At 42.7% G+C, this 15,271-nt stretch overlaps 1 protein-coding gene across 1 annotated transcript in view; it reads left to right on the top strand.

Annotated features, from left to right (window-relative positions):
• Positions 1-12,690, top strand: part of COMMD1 (copper metabolism domain containing 1) — a 60,252-nt gene extending 47,562 nt beyond the window's left edge. The window contains exon 3 of the mRNA XM_085054397.1: positions 12,551-12,690. Coding sequence (XP_084910523.1) covers positions 12,551-12,658 — 108 coding nt within the window. The 3' untranslated portion in view covers positions 12,659-12,690. The remainder of the gene's footprint in view (positions 1-12,550) is intronic.
• Positions 12,691-15,271: the final 2,581 nt, after the last annotated feature.

The raw sequence follows: 15,271 nt of genomic DNA, 5'->3' as shown, positions 1-15,271 counted from the left end.
CCTTGAAGAAAGATGTAATAGACATGGAAAGATATAATAGGCATTAGCAGGGTGAGGAGAGACATGAAAATCCTGCAGGCAGGCAGGGAGGGCAGACAGACATTTCCTTTCTCATTGGCATTTTTGCCTTTATATGCAGGCCCCTTTTTCCCTACTAGCCTTCAAAATAATCCAGATCTTTCCATACAGGTAAGGATCTTTCACAGGTGAGGGCTTAGCTTCCCAGGAAGCAGTGGGTTTGAAAAGCAAGGTATTTAAACCAGAAGCAGGTATTTTTGTCACGAATGGTGCATAGCTTGTCCTGCCTTTTGTTAGCACCTTTTGGTCAAGAGGGCAGCAGAAAGAACAGCCATCAGTACAAACCCCTAGGCTTGCCAGGATTAAAAATCCTGTGCAATGTTTTGAGGCTTGAAAAGACAAGCAGCACATGTATTTTAAGGAGGTCCACTTACAAATTTTACTACTTCAGGACAGCTGTCTAAAACCAGGCAACAGCATTTGACATTGCTCATCATCCTCCTGTTCCCTGCTTCTTTAGAAGGGGTGGCTTTGAGTTGTATAATGCTGTTCTCCATCTCATCTCCCCGCCTGAGGTCACAGCCCCATTCAGTTTTCTTTTCTCTGAGAGCTGCTGCTTGACTTCTTCTTCCACTCAAGAGCTGCAGTGAGGAGGCAGGAGGTGATGTCCTTGGTGCTTAGGTTGGTCTCCCAGGAGGACATCTTTAGCCTGATCCCTGGAATGGGGAGGAGGTGGAATACATTCTATTTCTCACAGTCCTGTAGCAGTGACCTTACATCTGCCAAGGGGAGGCAGCCACAAATCTGACATTTTCCTGATGCAGGAGAAATGGGCTGCGGCGTTGCAGATTTACTACTGATGAGACACATGCCCACTCTGCTAAAGGCTGGTGTCCAAACTGTGGCTGCTGGCCCAAAAAGACAGGTTGCTGTTGTGGAGAATATAAAAAAAAAAGAGACTTCTCTGCTTCAAAGGCGCAGAAAGCTAAATGAGGCATTCACATCATCTCCATTTTCCTCGGGAGAAGTGGTTAAGGTCTTTTCTATTTCGTTGCCTTCTTCTCCCCTTGGTCATGGTGAGAAAAAGAAAGAGACAAGCAGTTAAATATCTGATGTGGAAGAGCTGAAGCCTTTCTTTGTGCAGAGGTATCTCTGATTCTCACGTGCTTATTTTCCTATTCAGTTTTCATATGCTGAGTGGATTGCTTATTAATTGTTAAATGACTGCTCTGCAATTCAGTTATGGAAATTATTTCTACTTCAGTATCACTTGCCCTTGAATTGAGAGCAGGAGGGCAACCAAAATTAGATAACTTTGAACCTTCTATCTTTCTGAAAAAAAACAATGGTTCAACACGATGCCTGTCAAGAGGACTATGAAGTTCCAAGCTTAAAACAATCCTCATGGCCAGGCTGGTTTGGGGATCATGTTGAGAACTGTGGTGTCCTGATCTGTCCTGATTAGACCTTTAAACAGATTAATGCAGGTGTGGTGTTGGCTGTAGTGCAGAGCTGGTATTCTATTGCCTACATTCATTTCTAGACTGAATTGTGAAATCACAGATGGAATAAAACAAAGTTGTAATTTTAACTGAGGCAAGGAGAGCTGTGTGGGCAGAGCACGCAGTCCCTTGGCTTCAGTGGGATTCTGCTCAGGCAGAAATGTCCTCCCACGCTCATCTCTTCAGGGTTGCACCTCCAGCTTCAGCTTTCACTGTGAGCCTTTGCTTTTCACCTTACACAAGTAAAGAGGCTGGAAAAAATGAAAAAAGAGTTACGTATTATGCAGCAAATATTACCAAGGACATACTCTGTGGCTTAATAAAAAAAAAAGAGGCAAAGAAAAATGCAAATCTGTAGCTTTTCCTTTATTTTCAAAGAGAGCTGTATTCCTCTGGTGTCTTCCTGCTGGCACATAATGCTGATATTTTTGTGCATTTGATCCGAAGGTCACTGAGGTCAGTGCAGAGATTCTCAGTATCTTCAGCGGACTTTGCACCACACTGAGCAGGAGCTGCTGTTTTGCTGATAAATCCGAGTGTGATGCCTGTCCTGAGGCTGTGGAACAGCAAGAGCAGCAGTGTTGGAGGGGCTGTAAACCAGGCTGGGCTATGAACACGTGGCTGCCCCTTTTTCTGTGGGAGGTTTCTCATGGGGAATTGAAAGACAGCAGTTTGCATTCTGAAAGTAATGAGGAAAAAATACCAAAAATTATTTAGACCAAATTTTTTTTCCCAATTTGGCTTTTTTTTTTTTTCCTTTGTAAGTTCACACACTCAAATTGCAGAAAAGAAACAAATATAGTTATTTTGGTCCCACTGAGGAGACATGTTTGCAGTGGCAATGTAACTCTGAGTAAACCCTTTTGTCCTGGTAAATTCTGTTTTCAGATCATCAGAAAGGTTATAGATAAATGCCATGAAAGCAGCAAAAAAAAAAAAAAAAAAAAAAAGCCTGTTTTGTCTGGCCTCTTTGTCTTGTTAAATATTTTAAGAAGGAAAGCCCAGCTGAATGCATGCTGGACTGCAGGCAGATTTTCAAGCCCTTGGTGCCCTGTTAATGTATTTTTAGATGAGCTGCTCTGCCCAAATGCCAGTGAGTTTTCACCATCCATTTAGAGATGTATTTGCTTGTAATTCCCAATCTGTGGGATCAGAGTTCCAGGAGCAGAGGGTCCATGTTTCTGGGAGGAGATGGGATGCTGCTGCTGGTGTGTCTGCTGTGCCAGGCTTGTCCTCTCCCTTCTCTGATGGTAAAATTCCCTGGAGCAAATGGATGCCTGGCATTGCTGCTTGCTGTGAACACAGCCAGGAGAGATGTGCTCAAACAGCTGCCCTTCAAAAATTTCTTCTGAAAAATGCCATTTTGTGAGCACAAAGCATATTTGCTGTAGCTGGGTCGTGCTGATCTAAGAGCTTAGGTGCAAGAATATAGGGACTTTTTGAAATGAGACTTTTTGAGGGCATTACCTGCTGCCATGAAGAGACATAAATCAGCAGAGGATTTGTGTGGCCTTTGCTCACCTCTTGCAAAACTTGCAGCAACCAAAAGAAACACCTTTGTACTTTTAGTTCAGCTCTGGGTGTTCAAGCATTTCAGCTGCACATCCCTCATGCCCTCATGTGCTCTTGTCTCAAGCAATCCAGGCACCTTTGAGAGCACAGGGCAAGTGTGCAGTGTTCAGAAAGGAGCAGAAAAGAAGGTTTGAAACACGTCTTGCTCCAAAATGCTGATTCAGAGTGATTCTGATCTTCAGTCTCTTCTCTGAGAAAACCAAGTGTGGCTCTGACTGAGGACTGATTGGAGTGGAAAAGCCAAGGTCCTCTGGCCTTTGCCATCAACAGGAGCCAGCATTGTCTGCTGTCATGGGAAATAAACTGGTGTAGGGTTATAGAACCACAGAATGGTTTGGGTTGGAAAAGGGTATGCATAGAGGATATTAATTTCTACTCAACTTTTATATTTGGTGTAATACTTTTACGCTGGACATTAATGGATTCCTGAGTCATTTATGTAACAGATAAACTAAAACATTAAAGAGCTGGGGGGGAGCAAGAGAGATCTGTTTTGGGGCTACTAACCAAATTATTCAGCCTGCAAGCCAGTAGTACTCTCAGCCAGAATATGCCAGAATCCCAAGTCACACAGTCTCCTAAAGGTCAGGAATTCTCTGCTTAGGTTTTCACTGCATTCTTTAACTGTGGGATTATTTTTAAATGCAGGTTACTTAAATTGTGTTGATCAGTTTGATATAAAAGTAATTCTTAACCCCAGAGTTCATTCCTGTTTTCCTTGCATTATTTATTGCAGTTACAGAGAGAAACGTGGTTGACATTGATTAGATTAAATACAAAGTTACATTAAAAGCACAAAAATTTCTTTATGTCATTAGGAGTTAACCAAGTGCACAGTCTTGGTGATAGCCTGTAACAAAAACATGCCCCAGTGGCAGGGAGTGGTTGGTGCTATGATAAGGTGCTTCCCAAAACATTTGAGAAAATGGTAAATAATAACATTGAATAGTTGAAACTTTAGCCTGGGAAAGTGTGTGGGGGGGTTATGATAATAAGTGATGTTTGATTTTTTTTTTTTTTTTGCCATGCTGAATGATTCCCATGTTAGGTAACTGGTAGGTTAAAGTGTAATGAATATGGATTCCAGGTCTAATGAATGTTCTCACTAGAAAAGCTGGATTTAATGTGAGAGCAGAAAATACATCAGTTAGGGCACTCTTTTTCTTAGACTGATTTCACACTGCAATTAAGTGCTACAAGATTATAAAAACAGAGGCTAGCCTGGGTATTTGGAGATGAAACATCTCTGGGGATATTTCAGCTCTATTAGCAGCCTTCAAAACACCAACCAAACAAAATATGGCACAAGAAAACAAGGACAGCTGTCAAACAAAGTAGAAAAATGCCGATGGTAAGTGAGAAAGGACATTTAGCCTCCAAGGTCCCCTGCAGAGGACTTTGAGAGAAGAGCACCTCACCTTGCAGTGGTTCCACTGAGAGGCTCTGGTAGTGAAGAGCTGACACAGCAGGCAGGGCTTGAATAAGTGATGATGGAGCTTTCTCATCGCTGGTACCCTTGTGACAGAGCCTGATGCCTTGCCAGAAATGTACTTTTTAAATAGTTTTTATGTAGTTTTCCATGTAATATATATAATTATATAAACTACTTATATATATTCTTATATAGTTATATATAGTTTTTATTATACATTTAGTTTTTAAATACATGCATTGATTCAAATCTCACAGTGATACAAAGGTAATTTAATTTTTTTTTTATGCTGGCTTTATGTACTTCTCTGTACAGTTTGGTGAAGCTTGCACTGTCAATTTTCACTGTCTTTTTTTTTTTTTATTCTCCTGTTAAAATCTCTATCAGTTCTGCCAAATATCCATAGATGGGCACTGAGGCATCCACAGGGAGAAAGATACACACAAAATTAAAACATAATATTTCACTCTTTCCCTAAGATTGCATCTTATGGCAGACACTGGAATTACATAAGATCACCAAAAGCTTTCTTGTAAAAGAGGAAACAGGATATGTAACTTTCTGTCTAATTTCCACTTTCAGGGTGATTGAGAAATGGCAACTGTGTTTGTTAAAGGTTTAAGGTGATTCCCCATGAAGCTTTTATGAGCCATTTCCCATATGGAGTCTAGACCAGTGATGATCAGTGTGTGGGGATAAATTCACATTAGATAGAAGCAAGAAGTTTTTTATCATGAGGGTGGTGAAACACTGGAACAGGCTGCCCAGAGAGGGGGTGGATTCCCCATCCCTGGGAACATCCAGGGTCAGGTTGGACGGGTCTCACTGAAGATACCCCTGTTCTGGATGGGCCAGATGACTCTAGCTGGACTAGGTGACTTTAAAATGTCTCTTCTACCCAAACTACTCTATGATTTCTAAAAACTGATCACAAAACCCCAAATAAATCTTCATAAATTCTCCCTTCATAAGCCTCGACCTTGAAGAGCCACAGCTCTCTGGAGTTCATCTCCTTGTAAGGACAAAGATGCCACTCCTGCAGGACAGGAGAAGAGCAGGACTTTCTTCCTAATATTCACACTAAGTGGTGTAAACCTCTGCAACCCATCTGCATAGAGTTGCCTGTGACAAGTGGAAGCAAAGTTTGTGCAAAGAAGAGTTGGAGAGCAAATGCCTTTCTTAGTTAATGATTTTAGCTCTTTTTACACCTTTGTTGAAATAGCAGCTGGCTCAAGTTGCATACCAGGGTCCCCAAGACAGTGTCATTAGCCTAAGCAGGTTAATTGATTTATTTGGCATGCCATTACACCTATTTACCTCAAGCCAGTCAAGCAGCAGAAGAAAAATGCTCCTGTTAAAGATTAAACATTCCACACTCACCGTTCCAGGGTTTTGAAAAAGCTCGAGCTCAGCTGTGCTTTCAAAGATGTTGGAATTCAAATGAAAACAGCCTTGATGTGTTTTCTTTGACAAAATAATGTCTGTAGGGGTAGAGAGGGGGTCAGGCAGCAAGTGGTTTTGCATTGTTTTTTAGAAACAGTTCAGCTACAAAGACGTTTCACTTTTCTTTCCTGCACCAGGAGTTAGATCACAACACTTTCTGTTCCCCTGTCTCAGGTTCATTCCTGGCTCAAGCAGGCAGAAGTTCTGGCAGTGCCTTTGGTTGGGATTACCCAGCCTTGTATTTAGTGGCCTTCAGCTCTGACCAATTTACATGGTCAGGATTTCCCATGCCAGGCTGAATCCTTCCCCAAACTGCTTTACCCACATCCAAGATCAAGTATAAAATCAAATATCAAAATATATTCTGGAGGTTTCTCCTTAATTTTTTTTTTTAATATAGAAAGTACCATAATGGGGTTTTTTGAGAAAAAGAACAAACCTTGGAAATAGTAAGCTCAAGGTCTACAGCAAGGTCAAAAAGGTGCCTCTCAGTGCCCTCATAATAAAGAATTGCCTTAAAAATTTAGGATCTTCTGAACATCTCATTTGTGCATCTTTGGTGGAGATTTTGTCCAACAGCTCAATTCCAAGAGGATTTAGCCTAAACTGAGCATGTTCCAGAGTGGAAATGCAGCATTATACTGAGTTAAACATCCACCACTCTCCAGTGAGACAGAGCCATAAAGGGTTTTCTATTCTGTTAAGTTCCTGTGCCTGCAGCAGATTTTATGGGGCAGCCTGAGCCTCAGGAAGCTGAAGATGTGAAAGGGTGTTGGAGGAACCAGGCAAGCAGGTTTAGCAAACAGCAATCGATCAGGTAAGGCCACATGAAAAGTCACAGGTGTAACCTTGCAAAGAGTCACCCATAGATGAGAATGAAATTTGCATTTTGTCAGCATAAACAGGTTCTTTTTTCTGCACTGTGTTGGTACCAGCAGAACTGTGGTTTTTATAACCTTTCTGAGCACAGTGAGCTTCTCTCAGCACTGGAATGTTTGCCTTCCCTAAATCAGCTGAGGGTCTGGGCTGAGGGAATCCACAGTGGAAGAGCAGAGTGCTCCCAGCATCTGGGAACTGCAGCTAGGACTGAGTGCTCTTTCCGTGCTGAACAGAAATCCCAAATCTGTGCTGGACCTCCCCAACTTGTTCATGGTCAGCCTGTGCATTTGCACACTGTGGTTGAAGGGCTGTGAGTGGAGCAGTGGATGAGTTTGTGCAGGGGCAGCACACAGGGCAGGGGACTCTGGGTAGCATATGGGGAAAGCTAAAAAAACAGAAACAGGTACAAATCAATGTGATTTTTTTGAGAAATCAAAAATAGAGAAGTTGGAAGGTTTACAGAAACCAATGCAGGTTGATATCACCAGTTTGAAAACAGCAGAGCCATATAGGAAGTGTATAAGGCTTTCATAAAACTGCTGTCTTTTTCCTTGCTAATTATTAAGAATAATGTTATTCTTGTTAACTCCGTGATGTGAAATGTATAAAAGCTGCAGAGTATGCTGCTTTCTAATTGGTTGCACTGATTAAATTATGGTTTGTGTTTGCTTTTCTTTAACACTTCCTGAAAAGAAAGCTGCTCTTCCAAAAGGCACAGGGAGCAGTAGATAAAGCATGTGCATCTCTGCATTCGTAAATGCTCATTTTTCATGTAGGATATAAAATATGAGGTAGACTATTTTCAGGAGGCTGATAATGTAAAAGGAATGACATTACATTTGCTGTGCAGTATCAGGGACCTACTTTTATCTTCTGGAATTGTTCCATTTTCTGCAATCCTTAATCTGCTTAATCTGTGATATTACAGGCTTGATGCTACATTAAAAGTATTAAAAAATCTGCAATCGAGTTAACTTTTTTTTTTAATGGGGATGTAATAATAATTTGCTTAAGAGGTTCCTGGTTCATGTAATACCAAAATAATGGAGAATTAAAAGGCACTTGGAGTTACAAATATTTGTGTTTTATTTCATACAGTATTATGGAAATGAATTGCACTTTACATTAGAGTTTTTGAAGGGCATGATTGTAGATATGTAGCAAAAATAGCTCTGAATTGAATTAAAAATAATGAATTTAGTATTGTCAGGAATGTGAGAGTATGAAATCAGTGGATTGCAACCTATTGCATTTTTGTGGAATTACTTAGATTTTGCTGTCATTATCATATGCCCCAGTGTATCTTGCAGAATATTAATGAATATAAAAATAACTCCAGAAATTTGGAGCTGGATCACGATTGATGCAATGTGATAGAAGAATCGATGCAGCATCTCACACCTTTTTTGTTCTGCACTGGTTTGTGGCAATTTTTTTTTTACCATTTATCAGATGTTCCTAATATGAGAATCTAGGTGGCAAAAATAAATTGCTCTCCTAAACATCTGACATGAAATATTTCCACCCAGTGGAACTATCCATTTTAATGTTGTATTACTGTGATTTTTGAAGAAGGAAATACAAGCTGAAATCCAGTATTTTTCCTCTTTTGGGGTCATCCATGCAAGATGAAATGCAGCTGGTTGTGTATTGTGACATGTGAGGAAGAGGTCACCCAGAGAAAGGTTTGGAAGTTAATAGTGCTGGGGTGAGTTTATCAGGGGTTTTTTTTCAGCACAATACCAAATTCCCCCAGTAATGAGTAAGTTAGAATAGTCTGCAGTGAAGGAAATCTTCTATGGCAGAGTTGGCAGCATCATTGCAAAAATGAATTCTGGATGTGTCTTTTCCAAAGACAATGTGTCCTTGCACTGTTAAAAAGTGTCTAATTTCCATTTTGAATTTCTGGTTATGTTGGGATTTTAAGTTAATTTTTATTTATTTCTCTTACCTCTTTGGAATTTGGGAATTTTTTTTTTTTCCACCCCTTTTTTTTTTTTAATCAATATTTAAAGCATTTCTTTACCATGCAAGCCTGTAAGCAGATAGTGGCTTAGGCAAAACCTGCTCTGGTGCTGAGCCATGAGGAGGAAGGCTCCTAATTCACCATTATTGACCAATAATCCACATGGACCTGATGGAATGAGTCCAAAGGACAGTGACAAAGATGTTGCCAGGCCTGGAGCACCTCAGCCAGGCTGGCACAGTTTGGGTTTTTCAGCATGAAGAAGAGAAGAGAAGACTCTGGGGAGACCTTAGAGCTCCTTCCAGTACCTAAAGGAGGCTCCAAGAGAGCTGGAGAGGGACTTTGGACACAGTACGGAGTGACAGGACAAGGGGAATGGTTTTAAACTGAAAGAGAGTGGTTTAGAATAAATACTGGGGGAAAAATCTTGACTGTGGGGTGATAAGGCACAGTTTGCACAGACATGTTGTGGCTGCCCCATCCCTGGAAATGTTCAAAGCCAGGCTGGATGGGGCTTGGAGCAACCTGCTCTAGTGGAAGGTGTCTCTGCCCAGGATTGAGCTTGAAGGTCCTTTCCAACCCAAACCATCCTGTGATTCTGTGATTGATTTTCCTGCTGAAATACTATTGCACTTGTGACTTGGGTTAATATTTACAGGGTAGTCCCTGCAGGTGTTTTATTCAAATAGTATTTACATGGAATTAGCAAATTTGGAGGAAGTGGGAGAGTTGGCATTATCAGATAAACCAGATTTTTTGGCAACAGCAGGTTGTACCTAAGCCCAGGCTTGCATTTCCTTTTACTCCAGAGAAGCAATCTCTTAACACTTGTTTGCAAAATTGGGAAAAAAAAAAAAATCTCGACAGCAGATTTTTTCTGAAATGAGTATTTTGTGTTGAATTAGTGCCTTGGCACCAAAATGACATTTGTTTCTGCCCGTGGGTGTTGCTGCAGGAGGTGCTGTGCTGTGAATTCTCCTCGGTGATGGCTTGGGGACAAACTCCTTGCTTGATTTATCCCCCGTTGGTTTTCTGTTTCCAGCCTAACTTGCTGGTAATGGGAACAGTCAGAGACTCATCTGTGTTAACACATCTCTGGTTTAACCACAGCCCTGCTGCTTTGATATCAGCCAGGCCCACCATTTCTGCCCAAAAAGGCTGCATTTCTGAGCTCTCCTACATTTGATAATAACTTCTGTTGGAATTCTGAGTTCTTTTTGGTCTCTGTTGACCAAAAAAAATTGGGAAGGCTGAAAATTAATGGGGGTTCTTAGTCACAATGAAAGGTACCAGGCTGTTTGAAGGCGAGTTTGGTGACATTACAGATTGGATTTTTACTTATGCAAGGAGCAGCTAAATCTTTAAAACATCCTAATTTCAGGCAAAACCTAAAACAGGCGAATAAAATATCTCCCAGAGCATGAAATTGCATTGACATTCTGCAGAGCAAATGTCTGCATTCCCTGCTCCAAAAGGATCAGACCTAAACCCCTACAATACTCCATTGCTCCAGGAAGCAGCTGTGTGGGTGCACAAGTCCAGAAGTACTTGGCTGGCTGGCTGTGTTTGCACACAGACATCCCAAGCTGATGCTTTTGCACTGTCTGAAGAGCGCTTTCCTGGTAATTCAAGCTGGGATAATTCCTTTACAAAGAACCACTAATGATCTTACAAGCACCACATCGAGTTGAGACGGCTTCTAAGAGTGGGTCTGGCGCCTTGGCTGGTGGCTTTGAAATGCTGAATGTTGTAGGAGGTCTCCAATTCAAGTGGGAATGAATATGAATACAATGATGTGCGAATTCTGAGAGGTTTCTTTCTGTTGTTCCAATATAGTGGCTAAAAGTTAAAAATACTGTGCGTATCAAAGTTGCTAGAAAGCATTTTAAGTAGCTGGCCAAACTGATGCAGTAGAGAAGAATTGTATTTTTTTTTTAGGTTTTCGGTTTGTGAGGATTGGTTGTCTAAAAATACATGGGGTTTTCAAGTATAGTTACTGAGACAGAAAAAGTCGTGCTTCTCTTAGTCTCTCACATAAATATTTTTGCAGCACTGTTGTTGGAGCTCCTAGAAAACCTGGTTCAAGGCTGGGGGCAGTTTGTGTTTCTTGGATGTTTTGTTTTGCAGCTCCTTTTTATAGCCGGGGTAGTGAAATGGGAGGAGGGGTGGGAAAGCATGAGGGGACAAAGGCAAGGCGGCTGCAGGAAATGAGTGTCCATTCCCACACCTTCCTCACGGCATCGAGCTTGGCTTCCCAGCCTGAGCCCGAACCTGAACCCAGATTCCAGCCTGGGCAGCAGGGTTGCTGAGCTGCAGGACTTTCAGTCAGTGGCTGATAAGTTCCATTTTGGATTTTTTTAAGTCCAAGGGGGCTGAATTTTTTTTTAGCAGTGGGAAGTATCTAATGGGATGCCTTATTTCCTGCTCCATCTTATTTTTTTCTTCCTTTTTTCATGGGGGAGATGAACTAACAAAGCATTAAATAAAGCTGAAGCTCAGTTCTGAGCAGCCTGACTTACAGCCCTCTTGGGTCAAGTTTTAGGTTGGTCCAGCTGAGAGTGGATAACCAGACACCATCCAGCCCACATGGGAGAGTTTTAGCTGCTTTATAGCTAAAGGAATGTTTTATGAGTGCACTTACACTTGTATGAAGTGGCAACTCTTTGTGTAATCAAAGAGTTTTGTTTTGATCCATTTACATTCCTTTTGGCTGACAAAACCTGAAGAGGGGAACAAAAAAAAAGTCCTCATGCCTTGGGCTCAGGCAAAAACATCTCCAGACGTAGGCGCTTCGATCTCCTCCTGTCCACTCACATTCCCTGTGTGATTAAGCTATGAAATCAGCTTTAGCAGATCTCAAAGGTTGCATGGGCAAACGCTGGCCTGATTAAATCTGTGGATGAGCTCACATGACTCGGGGTGCAGAGCTGTGGCTGCAAAGCCTGAGTTGTCAACAGGAGCTTGGTCTTGGAGGTAATCCTGTGGAGAACCAGGTCCCTGCATTGCATGGCACTGCCACTCCTTCCCTGAAAGGTCAGATAGAAACCAGCTCGTGGCTGGAACACACGTGGAGCAATGAGAGGTCAGGTTACAGAGGGGAGAGCTTTCCTCAGATCTGCCTGTGAAAGGACACTTGTGTTGTGTTATGGATACTGGGATTATTTTGGGGTGGTGAGAAAAGCTGCTCCTCCTGCAGTAGCTGTTCTGTGGAAGCCTGCTCTGGACTTTTCTGGTCAGGTCTGGGAAAAGAAGGATGCTAAAACTGGGGAGATTCAGCAGGAGCTGAAGAGGCACTGGCTTTGCAGTCCCAGTTTGCAGCAGTTGTTCAGGGTAGGCTGATGTGTCCCTGTCTACTCATGTCCGTGGGGAATGGTAAACTCCAGCAAGGGTCTGTGGTCTGTCTTCTGCCTGGTGCTCCACAAAGCCTCAGGGCTTAGCTCATGGATTGCCTGAGATCTGACTTTTCCAGTGCTTCCTAATCAAGGAGTGTTGGGAGAGATACTCCAGGGTTTTGTTCAGGCTTTCTTATCCAGTCTCCTGCAAACACATCTTCTTCGAGCAGACATGATCTGGATTTTTATCACTGATAAAAATTAGCACTCCTAATCAGACAGGAAAATACAGGAAAGCCCATTGCCAAATGGAGTTGAGCTGTCAAATTCCTCACCAAATATTTCTTTCTGCACAGGGATCAAATGTAATTATTTTTCTCAAATATTTTTCTCTCTTGTTTCGTAGGAATCGGAATTTCTCTGCATGGAGTTTGATGAGGCCAAGGTGAGCCAGATGCTGAAGAAACTCTCAGAAATAGAGGAGAGTATGACTTTGTTGACTCAGACTACTTAATCAAATAAAGAGATTGCAACTTAAAAAAAGAATTAACCTTGGACCTTTGGTACATTTTCACAATTCCTGTTTCTGCACACAAAATAGGTGGTGATGGTTAAATCCTGATTATAACCCCAAGAATGGGCTAAATCACACTGAAGCTTTCTCATCCCCTCCTCCTCACCTTTTTTCCAAGGCAGCAGCAACACTGTTTGCACAAAGCTTTGTGTAATCAGGCCTTGGAGTGTAGCACAGCTTTTCTTTTTCCTCTCAGTCAGTCCTGGAGTCTTCCAGATGCTGTAAATGCTGGGCTGGATGAACAGCAAAGGTAAATTGGCCACTTGTGTAAGAGGAGAAATGAGCAGAAGAAACAGGCAGATTACTCGTGTTTATCCTTCCAAACCATGGACTCTGTAGGACAAATCCACCTGTGTGAGCTCTGTCTGCTTAAAGCCCAGGAAAGCAGATGAAATGCAGGGAGTTCAGGGAGCAGAGACACAAACATTTCTGTACCTGTGAGCCCCATGCTGCCAAGGATTCAGTGGTTCCCAAGGGCTGGCCAACCTGGCTGCACCTTCCTGATGCCTGGGGAGCCAGGGGACAACCAGGGGAGCAAGAATCTCCTGAGCAATGGAGTGCTGGTTTCCCAAAAGGAACAGTCCTGCATGCACAAAGGAGCTGATCCAGCTATTTACTGGTGAGCCTTAAAAGCCACTTCTGATCTGCTTCCCGAAGACCATCCACCCTCATCCATCCCCTTGTGGCTCTTGGGCTGTAGTGGTGCAGCCCTGGCACAGAGCTTTGTCAGAGCACAGCTGAACTTGGCTGCTCTCATGTTTGTCATGGCTTGGTTTGACCTCAGAAAGCCTCAGGTGGAGCCCAAGGTTCCTAATCGTGTGCACGTTGAGCTCGGAATGTGGGTGAAAGAAAACGCCCTTGGCAGCTTGACAAGGGTCAGTGAAACCCTTGTGTGACGAAAGCTGCCAGGAGCAGTAAGGTCAGGGGGTCTGCAGTGCCCAGGTGGCTCCTGGCTGTTGCAGCAGCCCCATCTGTGCTGTAGCACCCAACTGCAGAGCTGCTGCTGCCCCTGCGCTGACAGAGGCTCCCAGCAGGGTTTGCAGTTCCCTGTGTTTCCCTTCAGGGCTGCGACCTTGCCAGCCCTGTCCCAGCAGGATGTCTCTCCACACGGAACTGGCTCAGCAGGAGCTGGAGCAGCAGTCTGAGCAGGCCAGCACTTGCACAGAGCAGGATGGGCCTTCCAGGAGAGCTGCCTGGTGGTCCATAGCAAAGTGACAATCCTGGTTTGCTCTGTCACTTGAGTGGAAGGTGTGCACACACATTGGGTTGGAGGCTGCGTTGCTTCTTGCCATTTTATATTCCCTTCATAAGCAACCTCCTCCTGAGCTAAAATTACACTGAGGGCTGGTACCAATATAGAGATGACAACATAAAAAGTTCTTGTGCCATAACTAAAGCACTCCTCACTGCTTCTCCTTGAGAATTTATTGCTTGTGGAGTTGCCAGATTGCACTTGGACGCGAAATCTCTTCAGAGCAAGGGAAGGGCACCTTTTCCCATCTGTCTGGTCAGAAGGGGAAGCAGCCTTCGAACCAATCTGTGTCACTGCACAGGGAATTAACATTTCCCTTGCCGTGCCTGTCCTGCTGCTGCCTTGTCTCTTACAGCCTGCTGGTCCTGGCCTCTTATGTCACAGAGGGACTGCACAGCCCCCAGCACCTCTGTTTCCCCAAATGCTGATCCTTGTCAGAGAGCTGGGCTGTAACCACAAGCTGCTCCTCCCTGAGTGCTGCAGCACCGCTGAGGAATGAGTGCTTTGTGACTCTCTGAGCTTTCCACTGCCTTTTTGAACTAAGTTCATTCAAATGCTTTCTGTGTTTTAGGACATATTTAAAGGGAAAAAAAAAAAAAAACCAAGGTCAGGGAAGGATCATGATCTTAAGTAACTTGCACTGTGTCAAACATACTTATTGTTTTATTTTAACACGGTCAGAGGCTAGGAAAATGTGCTATAAATGGAAATTAAAGAGAAACGAACTGGGAACAGATGTCAGGAAGTATTATTTCATGCAAAGAATAATAAATATGTGGAATGGCTAACAAGGGAAGGAGGCTGAGGCAAAAAGTCTTGGGGACATTTAAGAAATAATTTGATACTTGGGGACATTTAAGAAATAATTGGATACTTGGGGACATTTAAGAAATGGTTGGATACTTTCCAAGTTGAGGTGTGAACGGGTGCATTTTTATGGGTGGATGCTTCTCTCTCTTCCTAATCCTCCCTCCCCTGAATATCTAACAACCCTCATTTTCTTCTTGGTGGATCTTTCTAAACTACTTTGTGAAACAAAAAAATAAAGGCGGGGGGAAAAAAAAGTTGAGTGTGTTGATGACCACACTGCTCAGTCCTTGGTAGTCCCTGGGCAGCAAAATTGTTCCTCCTTCACCAACCATGTTTTTCCAAATTCAAGCAAGTGCTGTATTTCATAATGTTTTGGGCCATGGAAAGCAGCAGTTGATGATATACTTAGGTTGCTTAGTCTCATTTTATTTTACATTTCTTTTTTTTAAATATTTTTCTTTCTTACAGCTCCTTTTTGCAAGTCTAAATAT

The sequence above is a fragment of the Lichenostomus cassidix genome, chromosome 3 (genome assembly GCF_008360975.1).
Source record: "Lichenostomus cassidix isolate B80296 chromosome 3, HeHo_3.0, whole genome shotgun sequence".
NCBI lineage: Eukaryota > Metazoa > Chordata > Aves > Passeriformes > Meliphagidae > Lichenostomus > Lichenostomus cassidix.
The sequence above is the reverse complement of the archived record's forward strand: the minus strand, read 5'-3'. Positions and strand labels throughout refer to the sequence as shown.